This window comes from Magnusiomyces paraingens, assembly GCF_902498895.1.
Source record: "Magnusiomyces paraingens strain CBS 517.90 genome assembly, contig: contig4, whole genome shotgun sequence".
Lineage (NCBI taxonomy): Eukaryota > Fungi > Ascomycota > Dipodascomycetes > Dipodascales > Dipodascaceae > Magnusiomyces > Magnusiomyces paraingens.
Window position 1 is genome coordinate 2,177,975 of NW_022474070.1, and position 12,026 is coordinate 2,190,000.

Genomic DNA, 12,026 nt, shown 5'->3' on the forward strand with positions numbered 1-12,026 from the left:
ATTCCACCACCACTCACTGATATATATATATCTATCTATCAAACAATGGCGGTGCCAGTTAAGCGGAAAAGATCCGCATCTACAAATTCAAATGTTAAATCCGAAGGCGGCAAATCTTCTACCGCCCAGGCCAAAAAACCCGAGGCCGCGCCTCGAGAAAAGAAGCAATCTGTTCTCGGTGACGACAGCGCGTTCCCCAGAGGTGGTGGCTCTGTTCTCACCCCTCTTGAAATGAAACAGGCTGCTAATGAAGCTGTCAAAGATGTCTTGTTTTCTGTAAGTTTTTAAAAGAAAGGAAGGAAGGAAGGAAAAAAAAATTTCAAATCTAACTCTGTTTAGAATAACAAGCCTACTACTGCACCCCGTTCTGATGCTGGTGCTGAAGGACCTAAGAAGAAGAGAAAATCAAATCCTCTTGCTGCCAAAAAGGCCAAAGTGTTTTCCAACGGCAAGAAGTCTTTCTCTGCATCAAATGACGAAGAGATTTCGAAGATTGAATACCTCAACTATGCCGGCCTTACCCAGGGCACTCACATTCTTGGCCAAATTGCCAAAATCAAGCCTTTAGAGCTTGTAATTTCTCTTCCAAATAGCTTGGTTGGATACGTTCCCATCACCAATATTTCTACACAACTTTCCAAGATTCTTGAGCAGCAAGATGAAGATGTCGACATGTCTAGCGATGATGAAGAAGAAAACGAGTCAAAGTCTAAAGCCAACAGCAACACCTCAGAACCACCTGCTCTTGACACTCTTTTCAAGGTTGGCCAGTTTGTCAAGACCACTGTTGTTTCGACCACTTCTCCTTACAGTGGTACTGCCGAAAAACGTCACATTGAGCTCAGCATTGACCCCGCTCAAGTTAATGCTGATCTTTCCAAGGAGGATTATCTTCCTGGTATGGCTATTCAGGGCTCCGTCACCAGCATAGAGGACCATGGCTTAATCCTTGACATTGGCTCTAAAGATGGTATTTCCGGTTTTATTTCCAACAAAGATCTCAAGCTGTCTTTTGGTGTTTCCATTCCTCAATCCCCTGTTGTGGGCCAGGTTCTTCTTCTTACAATTATCTCTGTTTCCGGCAACGGCCGCACCTTGACTCTTACCTCCAACCCTCTCGCACAAAAGGTCCCACTTCTTACAAGCGTTGAATCCATCAAGAGTGTCTCTGCAGGTGTTGTCGTTGATGCCACTATCACTGATGTTAGACCAAATGGTATTTTCGTCAACATTTATGACCATGCTACAGGCACTATCCCACTATCCCACATCCCTGGATACTCTACCAGCAACTCAGAAGACGAAAATGCCAAGCGCGAGAAGTTTGTTATTGGCGACAGAATAAAAGCCAGAGTTATCAACACCTTGCCTCACCTTGACAAGGGCTACAATGTTTCTCTTTCCCTTCTTCCTCACATCTTAGAGCTTAAAAGCCCGTTTTCTGGCGCAGATGCTGGAAGCGATCCTCTTGAGGCTCTTCCTGTTGGACAAATTATTGAAAATGCCAAGGTCGTTGATGTTGAATTAAATCGTGGTATTTTCCTTGATGTCCATTACCAAGGTCTCAAAGGTTATGCACACATTACCAAGCTTTCTGACACCTCCAAACCAAATGCTCTTGGTCCCACTCTTGGTCCATACCGTGTTGGCACTGTCCATCGCGCCCGTATTTTGGACTACTCTTACATGGATAATTTGTACAAGCTTTCTCTTCAGGAATCTGTTCTCAAGCGCGAGTTTCTCAACATTGCCGAAATTCCTGTGGGTGCAGTTACCCAAGTTACTGTTTCCAACATCTTGCCTACTGGCGACATTGTTGTTTCACTGTCTGATGGAATCAAGGGCTTTGTCCCCTCGCTTTACGTTTCCGATGTTAAGCTTGCTTTCCCTGAAAAGAAGTACAAAACTGGCTCAAAAGTTAAGGCCCGTGTTATTTCCATCGATCTTGTTAAGAACCGCCTCAAATTAACTCTTAAAAAGACTTATGTCAACTATACAGAGCCTATAATATCTTCTTACACTGAATCCTCCGTTGGTGTTAAGACTATCGCTACAGTAACCTCCATCAAAGCTGGTGGTATCATTGTCGAGTTTTTCAACAATACACGTGCTTTTATCCACCGCTCTGAAATTAGCGAAGCCTTTGTGTCCAATACTAAAGACCACTTCCGCTTGGGCCAAACCGTCAATGTTCGTATTCTTGAGGTCGATGTCGAGAATGAACGTATGTTGGCGACTTGCCGCACATATAACAGCGCCGACAATGCCGAAATTGAAGCTGAGCTTGAAAAGATTCAGCCTGGTAAGACCATTGTCTCTGGTAACGTTGTTGAAAAGGCTGGTGACAGCATTATCCTCGACATTCAGCCACAAAAAATTCGTGGTATTCTTAACTTCAAGCACCTGTCTGACGACTCTTCTGATGAGAAGAAGCGTGCTCTGCTAAAAAAGGTTCAAGTGGGCCAGACTCTTGACGAGCTACTTGTTTTGGACAAGGACCAGAAGAAAAAGCTTGTCATTCTTACCTCCAAGCCCAGTATTGTCAAGACTGCCAAAGAGATTAAGGAGGCTACCAATGGTGCCCGTGGTCTTCCAGCTTCTCTTGATGATGTCCAGGTCGGTCAAAGACTTTATGGTTTTATCAGCAATGTTACTGCTGCCACCGGTGTGTTTGTTTCTTTCGCAAGTAAGCTGACTGCCCTTGCTCCCAAGAGTGAGCTTTTCAACTCCAACACTTTTGTCAAGGATCCTACACAATACTTTAACACATTTTCTACGGTTGCATGTACTGTTCTTTCTGTTGATCCCTCTGCGAAGAAGTTTATTGTCTCTCTTAAGGACTCTTCAGTTAAAACCGGAAATGCTGAAGATGATGAAGAGGCCATTAACATTGCAAAGCAACGTGGCGCCTTGAACCCCGTGGATACCACCATCAAGAAGCTCTTGGACTACAAGGTGGGTCGCCTGACCAAGGCCCGTATCCTTGGAATCACCAACACACATGTGAACCTTGAGTTTGCCGACAACCAGCTGGGCCGCATTGATATTTCTGAAGTCTACGATAAGTTTGAAGATATTGAGAACCACAAGAAGCCTCTCGAAAAGTTCCTGGAGGGTAACGAGATTGATGTTCGCATCATTGGCACATTCAACGCCAAGTCTGCCAAGTCGCTGGCCGTTACACGCCCTGATGCCATCAGCATTGTGCTTGAGTGCTCTTGCAAGCCTTCATTAACCACTGCCAACACTAGCAAGTTCATCAAGCTGGAAGCCAGTGAGGAGGATGGTGTTAGTGCTTTGGAGAAGATTGAAGTGGGTTCTGTCCATACTGCTTTTGTTCATCACCTGGAGGACGACCTGGTCTTTGTTAATATCACTCCCAAACTCACAGGTAACATTGCTGCTGTTGACATGTCTACTGATCTTGAGAAGATTAAGAATCTTCGCAAGGAGTTCCCTGAAGGCTGTGCTCTCCAGGTTTCTGTACTCAAGAAGCTTGAGCCCAAGACTGAGGAGTCTGAGTCTAACAAGAATAAGAATGCTGCGAGAAACACTCTGATTTTGTCTACGCGCACTTCTGCTCCCCTGTTTGATACTATTGATGAGTCTCTTGCTGGGTTAGTTACTCCTGCCGAGATTATCAAGAAATCTGGCTTGAAGTTGACTGTCCGCATCAGTGGTGTACTTGTTGCCACTCTTCACTACGCTGATATTGTTGATGATTACTCTGGTCTCGATGCCAAGCTCAAGACTTTAGAAGTTGGCAGCTTTTTGAATGTTAAGATTGTTGAGGTTGACGTCCCTAACCAAAAGATTTTTGCTTCATGTCGCCCATCGCTGTTTGACAGCAAGAAGAAGACCATGAACAAGTACATTGGCTCGTTTAACGATCTCAAGGCTGGAGAGACTGTTGAGGGTTTCATTTCTAACATTGCCAACAGTGGTATTTTCGTCGAGTTGGGCCATTCTGTTGTTGCCCGTGTTCAAATTAAAAACGTTTCGGATGCATTCCTTGCTGACTGGAAACGTGGCTTTGTTGTCAAGCAAAAGGTCAAGGGTGTTATTTTGAGCGTTGACTCCAAGACTGGCAAGGCCGACTTGTCGCTGAAACAGAGTCATTTGGATGGTGAGGGTCTTGATGACGCTGCTACTGGCAACAAGACATTTGAAGAGCTTCAGGTGGGTGATGTTTTTGATGGTCGCATCAAGCGCATTCTCGAATACGGCATATTTGTCAAGCTGAACGGAACCAAAAATGTGGACGGTCTGTGCCACATTTCTGAAATTGCAGATGTTCCTGTGACCGACATTGAAAAGTTGTTTAGTGTGGGTGATAAGGTCAAGGCTAAGGTTCTGGCAATTGACGAGAAGAAGAAGCGTTTGTCTTTGGGCCTCAAAGCCTCGTATTTTGATGAGGATGAAGAAGATGAGGACGAAGATGAGGATGAGGAAGACGAGGAAGACGAGGATGATGAGGACGAGGACAAGGATGAAGAGATGCTTGATGTTAATAGCGACGACGATAGCGATGAAGATAGCGACAATGAGGAAGAAGAGGAGGACAGTGATGACGAAGATAAGAATCTTGATCCTGCTTCTCTTGAAGGTCTTGCTGCTGGCTCTGGTCTCTCTGCTTCTTTTGACTGGTCTGCTTCTCTTTTCGATGATGATGAGGCTGGAGAGGCTCAAGATTCAGATGCTGAGGATGACGAAGACGAAAAGGAGACTCGTCGTGCTCGCCGAAACCGCAAGCGCACCAACATTAATGTCGAAGACAAGACTGCCGAGCTTAACACACGTGCGCCACAGAGCGCCAAGGACTACGAGCGGTTGCTTGTTTCTAAGCCCAACTCTTCAGTTGTGTGGATCAGTTACATGGCATTCCAGCTGCAGTTGAACGAAGTTGAAAAGGCACGAGAAATTGCTGAGCGTGCTCTCAAGACTATTTCATTCCGTGACGAGCAGGAGAAACTGAATGTTTGGATTGCTTTGCTTAACATGGAGGCAAATTTCGGCACCCCTGGAACTGTGAAGGACGCATTTAAGCGTGCTCTTCAGTTTATGGACTCTAAGACTGTGTACCTCAAGATGGCCAACATTTACCAGGCTGCTGGTAATATTGAGGAAGCTGGGCAAGTGATGAAGGACTGCTGCAAGAAGCTAGCAAAGGAGGACGCCTCACTGTGGTCCAAGTACGGTGAGATATATTACAAGGAAGCTGCAGTTCCATCAAAGTCTGCAACTGAGCGAGAAGAGTTGCTTGAAAAGGCTCGTGGTGTTCTGGACAAGGCTCAGAATATGCTGAACCACATGATTCACGAGAAATATGTGAACGCAACACGGGCACTGGCTGAGGTTGTTGCACAGTTTGCCAAGTATGAGTACCAGTATGGTGAAGTTGAACGTGGCCGGTCTTTATTTGAGGGCCTGCTGGCTCTATACAAGAAGCGTGTTGATTTGTGGGGTGTTTATATTGACTTTGAAATCAAGTACAATGTGGCACCAGCGGTGGCCTCTAGTGGCAAGAAGAGTGTGAGTAAAGAGGTGCGTGCCGACTTGTTGGAGCGTCGCAAGAGTGTTGAGTCTTTGTTTGAGCGATTAGTTGGAAGCGGTACCGAAGTCAAGGGCGATGGTACTCCTACGGTGAAGCTGTCGCTTAAGCAGGCCAAGTTTTTCTTCAAAAAGTGGTTAGGCTTTGAGAGCGATTTTGGTGACTCAAAGGCTGTGGAATATGTCAAGGCCAAGGCTGCGGACTACGTGAGCAAGTATACTGCGGCCAAGGAGGCTTCGAAAATCCATGAATCACGGTTGAAGAATGTAGAGGGTAGTGATGATGATGAGAGTGATGAGGAAGAAAGTGGAGATGAGGATAGTGAGATGGAGGATGATAGCGAGGATGAAGAATAAATAAAAGAAGAATCGATGGGTATACTTGTAGAAGGGAAAAAAAAAAGGAAGATTACAAATAGAATATTATTATTTACACTAATGAATAAAAAAAAGGAACTGATATTTATGAACAGATGAAATTATTACAATTTAAAGAGAGTTAGTTAGTTTATGGGGTAAACTTAGGCTAATTTGTGTGTACCCGAGAAAGAAAGATTATTGATTAAAAAAAAAAAAAAAAAAAATAACATAGCAAGCACCTGAGGAATGTTTATTCTATTCTATTTCCAAAGGTGATCACCTTGGATATCTCCATCATGATGGAGATATCCTAGAATGCCTTTGGAACTACATAGTGCTAGCTGGTGGCACCACTACTTTTGCTGGCTTTAACGAACAAAGAGTTGAAGTTGCTTTGTCTTTTTTTTTTTCATTCAAAATAGCATTAGTGCTTCTTATTACAGATCTAATTTAGTTATGCATGGTGGAGCCTTTTTAGTTTTTTTTTTCTCTTACCAAATTTCAGGAATCATTTATCCTTACAAGTGAACAATGAACTTGAATCCTTGGACAAGTTTAAACCCATTTTATTATTATTATTATTGTTTATTTATTTATTTACTTACAATAATTTTGTTGAAAAAAAAAAAAATTATTTTCTTTCATGTTTTATAATAAGAAAAAAATTAGAACTTCCCTGCCAGGGGTCGAACCTGGAATCTTTCGCTGTGTAACCTTTATGATCGTAGGCGAACGCCTTGCCATTGGGCCACAAGGAATAATCACGTGATTATAAATAGGTAAAATTTGTCCAATTTTATTCAACTCTCATAAAAACTGAAAAAAACTGAAAAAAAATGCAATAGTGATGATGCCCGGGCTACCGGAGACGCACAGAACAGAAACCACCCGTACTAAAAAGGTACAAATGAAAACCGGCAAGTCACATAGTCAGACAATAAAAGGATAGCGCAGATGCTGATGTTATATAGTTCTATAACCCTTGAATAAAAACAAACAAACAAACAAACAATAGTGATGATGCTGATGTTATATAATTCTATAACCCTTAAATAAAAACAAACAAGCAAACAAGATTAATTATTTGTATATTGGGAAAATAAACAAATTTTTCATAGTAAAAAAATCTAGAGATCAATTCTTACATGTTTCCATCGTCTGGAGGGTGTGTATGGGAGTACACATTTAATGTGAAGCCTCAAACTACCCTCTGGTCAACAGGAAAACCAACGCTTCCTCGTTCAGTCTAATTAGCCAGCAGGAAAATACTGGCTTTTTTTTTTTGCTCCTTTAGCTGAAGTAATTAATAAGTACATGGGGGTCTGTGGAGACAAGTGGAAATGAGTTGGGCAGGTTTGAGAATGACAACCAGTTTCCCCTATTCCTTGTAAGCCGGTATTTAGAGTCTATCCCCCCAGGTTATCTGAGGTGCATAGATCGAAATAATCTACAGTGGAAAGGTAAACCAAATAAATATAAAGTCATTAACCTTAAAAGATTATAATAATAGTGTAGTTGGTGATATATACTTTTAAAACCCTTGAATTAAAAAAAAAAAGTGTGTGAAGAAGGGTTAGTACCTATAGAAATTACACATTAATTATTTTCAAATGAAAAAAAAAAAAAAAGAAATTTGTAATAAAAAAAAAAGAGGGAAACTAAGTGTGAGTCTTTACCAATATGATTTGTGGGATGATTATTGAAGAGTAATGATGATAGATCATTTCATAAATAGGCAAAGGTTGGAGTATATATACTCATGAAAGGGTATCTAAAAAAAAAATAAAATGAAAGTTTTTCCGGGAGCTCATCGGGTCAATTTTTTTTTTTTTTTTTTTGTTCATTAATATATTTTGTATGTCAAAGTAATTTTTCCGATAAAATAAGTTTTTATTATGTTATCCTAAAGTATAACATTATTTTTTTTTTATTTTGATTTTTTATAAATTTAAATCAATATTGGAGTAAGAAGAATGAAGGAAAAAAAAAAAAGGTGATATGGAGATAAATGATAAAAGAGTATCGATTAGAGAAAAGTCTGAATAAAAAAAAGAGTGATAGATTGCAGTGACATATATATATATATATATCACCGTTGTTTGTCAAAAAAAAAAAAAAAAAAGAAAAATTACGACCCACCTAATAGTCTGTAATACAATATAAATAAATATTGTAGAAAAGACCCATTTATATTCAAGAAATGGTTTACTTTAACGGTATTTTAAAATAGGAAGAAAGAAAGAAAGAAATATAAATAAATAAATAAATAATAATAATAATAATAAAAAGGAACGATGGACTTTTAAGAGAAAGAGGGAAAGAGAGAAAGATTCTTGTTGTATTTACTTAATGTCCTAGAGAAGAAACACACCCGGGGCAAGGACCCAAACATTCTTTTCTTTTCTTTTTTTTTTTTTTTTTTTTTTTTTTTCTATCCGGCAGATTATTTGATCAGAACCTAAGTTGCTCTTGTTATTTATAAAAAAAAAATTGAAAAAAAAAGAGGGAAATAGTAATGGTAATAGTGGAGGGTGGGAATTTGTTATTCTTTTCTATTTTGCCTAGGCTTCAAAGGATGTAGTAGTAGTAGTTAGTGATGGTGATATTACCTGGCCGGTCCCCGGTCCGTGCCCGAAAGCCAAAGATTAGTTAAGGAGTTGGAAATAAATAAATAAAAAAAAAAAAAGAAAAAGAACAATAAAAAGAGATGGGTTGACTTTTTTTTTTTTATATATATATAATTTTTTTTTTAAAAAGAATAAGAAGAGAATTAATTGAGAAAGTGTGTGAGTTCCGAAGAAGTGCCGGATTTTTATGTTAATATTGTTTTATTTACAGAAATTACAGAAAAAATAAAATAAAATAAAATAAAAAAGTTTTTCCGGTGGTGCAAAGAAAGACCGGAACTCATATCATTTGCAAGAAACTATAAAAAAAAAAAAAAAAAGGAAGGAGAATATTTAAATGTTTAACTGGAATGAGTCAAATTTAATAGAATTGGATATTTTTTTAATTTGTTTATTATTATAATAATAATAATAATAATAATAGTTAGAATAGTTAGAATAACAATGTTTTTGTTTTTGTTTTGTAGTTTCCAACATTTTTTGAAAAGATTGCGACAATACACGAGGTCGTTTACTTAACTGAGTTTATTCACTTCTTTTTTTTTTTTTTTTATTTATATTGATATTTCATCATCACCTTTTTCTTCTTCTCCTTCTTTCTCTCTCTCTCTCTCTCTCTCTCTCTCTCTCTCTCACCTCTCAAATTGATTGACCTTTAATAGTTTTTGGGCTTTAATTTGACTTATTGATTAATTGTTTTTTTTGTTGCTGTTGTTGTTGTTGATGGCGCACTAAAAAAAAATTTAGACAAAAAAAAAAAAAGCTCGGCTTAACACCGGAGTTTTTTTTTTAAAGACGGAAGTTGCCTAAAAGTGCCCAGTACTTTTATTATTTTTATTGAATTTATTATATATTGACATAACTTTAAAAAAAGAAAAAAGGTATATAAGATTGGATCAATCAAAAAGGTTGTAGATAGAGAAAATGAAATATTGACATTATTATGATTATACTAGTAGTTATTTTTTTTTTATAAAAAAATAAAAAAATAAATAAAAATAAAAGTATTGAGTATTTTGAAGTTTTAAATAGAAAAATAAAAGAGATGGTTAAGAAGAATAAGAAGATAAAGATGGAAATGAAGACTTCATACTATTATTGTCAAAATAGGAAATTCCAAAGGCTGATACCCGACAGACAGACAGACAGACAGACAGAAATGGTTTATTTATTTATTTATTTATTTATTTTTTAGCGGGTCTCTTTGCACCGATTAAAAACAAGATTGAAAGTTTTATTTTATTTTAATTTTTTTTACAGATATATATATATATATATATTTATATTAGAATAATGAATAATGAAAAAAAAGTGATTTTAAAATGATTTTCAAAATACTTTTCAAAATACTTTTTTTTTTTTTTTAATATAAGTTCCACATATATATATATATATATATATTAAAAATACCCCCGCTTTGGTCGGGTTTTTTTCGTGATGGTTGGGGAATATAAAAGAGAGGAAATGGTCACGTGCAAGATAATTTTCAGGAAGAAAAAGGCCAGTGGGATTAGTCATCTCTCTAAATTTTTTTTTTTTTTATTAAGAGAAGAAGAAGAAGAAGAAGAAGAAGAAAATAAGAAAAAAAAAAAAAAAAAAAAAAAAAACAGGCAAGCAAGAAAAAAAATAAAAAATTCCAAATTTTTTTATTTTATTAAATTTTAATAAATTTTATTAAATTTTAATAAATTTTTATATTTTTATATTTTTATTTTAATAAATTTTTAAAAAGATTTCTTTTCCTTCTTCTTCTTCTTTTTTTTTGTTTTCTCTATTTTTTTTTTTTTTAAAAAAAAAAAAAAGCTTAAATTTAACTAATCTCCATCCTTAATAATAATAATAATCTCATTAATTAACTATATAGTTATTTTAAAAACAAAAAACAAAACAAGAAAACAACTTTCTTTGGTGTTGAATGAATGAATAACATCAACATCTAAACGATTTACATATTTAATTCAATTATATTTGCCATTATTTAATTTTTTTTTTATCCAGTCATCTTTTATAATATATATATATATATATTCTCATTGCAACAACAACAACAACAACAACAACAAACCCCGGGTTCTCTGCTGGAACAGAGTCATTCTTTCATCAATATATTAATCAATACATTAATACATCCATTTATCTTAATCTATAAACCATTTTAAATCCAGTAAAAATCAAAATATTCAACCTCTATTCTATTCTCTTTTACTTGCAAAAAAAAAATAATAATAATAATAACAATAATAGTAGTAGTAATAATAGTCAGCCTCACGTCTTAAATCCAGCCTTAAAAAAACAACAACAACAAAATGACTACTCCAATAAAAACTCAATCACAACAACAACAACAACAACATCCAACTGTCCTCGTAACAGGCGCAAAAAACTTTCTTGCAGCTCATATTATCGACCAACTAATTGCCCAAGGCTACCGTGTTCTAGGTACAGTACGGACCCGCGAAAAGGGCGAGTTTTATCAATCCCGTTACGGCTCTCGCAACTTTATTTACGAAGTAGTTCGACCAAGTAATGTTTTTGATAGCTTCACAAATGTCTTTGCCAAACATGGTAAAGATATCCAGTACATGGTTCATACTGCAACACCTCCCTTTTATCATGGCCCTGACCCGGAACGAGATGTTATCCAGCCTGCTGTAGCAGCAGTTACTGCCGTTCTCAAGGCTGCCCATGCAGGTGGCCCCAATTTACTCAAGGTGGTTGTCACTTCATCCATTGCATGTGTGGTGCCACCTGGTGGAGAACGAGCTCGCAAAAAAACATATAACGAGACAGTATGGAACCCAGTAACTCTAGAAGAAGCTTCTCAGTCAACAAGTACGGCATTTTTCGGCGCGCGTGTATTTGCAGAAAAGGCTGTGTGGAAGTTTGTGCGGTCGGAGCATCCGCGGTTTACAGTAACTACCATTCAACTTCCGCTTATCTTGGGGCCTCCCATCAACGACATGTTGTATCAACACTTGCGTGCTAGTAACGAATTCTTATTACAGCTCATCACAGACCCACAAGCCGCTTTGGCCAAATGGGATGATAATAAAACTGGGGCACCAGCATCTCTGCCACCAGACCATGATCCGGAGCTACATGACCCTGCTTTATTGCCATATACGTTTCCATTCTACATTGATGTTCGAGATGCAGCTGCAACGCATGTACGTGCACTTACAAATCACGGGCTTGACAATAAGAGGTGTTTGAGTGTAGGGGGTCGTGCCGATACTGGTGGGCTTGTTCGGGCGTTGTGTGAAGTTTGTCCGGAGTATGTGCCATATGTTGGAGAGGCCACTTTGGAGGCTTTAAAGAAGCGAGAAGAGGAGGAGGAAGAAGGAGAAGGAGAAGGAGAAGGAGAAGGAGAAGAAGGTCAAGGATATGCTCGGTGTGATACTAGTGAGTGCCGGAAAAATTTGGGAATTGAGTACCGGACACTGGAGACTACGATTTATGATACGGTGCAGCGGGTAAGGGAGCTTGAAC

At 37.9% G+C, this 12,026-nt stretch overlaps 2 protein-coding genes across 2 annotated transcripts in view; both read left to right on the forward strand.

The window, feature by feature from the left end:
- Positions 1 to 45: 45 nt before the first annotated feature.
- SAPINGB_P005425 (uncharacterized protein) lies at positions 46 to 5,907 on the forward strand (the record flags this gene model as incomplete). Its single annotated transcript, XM_032000139.1, has 2 exons — positions 46 to 276; positions 340 to 5,907. 2 exons carry the CDS (start codon positions 46 to 48, stop codon positions 5,905 to 5,907), a joined length of 5,799 nt encoding a protein of 1,932 aa, XP_031856030.1.
- A 4,936-nt stretch (positions 5,908 to 10,843) lies between these two features.
- Positions 10,844 to 12,026, forward strand: part of SAPINGB_P005426 (uncharacterized protein) — a gene marked incomplete at both ends in the record, with an annotated part of 1,218 nt that continues 35 nt past the window's right edge. The window contains one exon of the mRNA XM_032000140.1: positions 10,844 to 12,026. This exon is cut by the window's right edge and continues 35 nt beyond it. Within this exon, the coding sequence (XP_031856031.1) occupies positions 10,844 to 12,026 (1,183 nt within the window).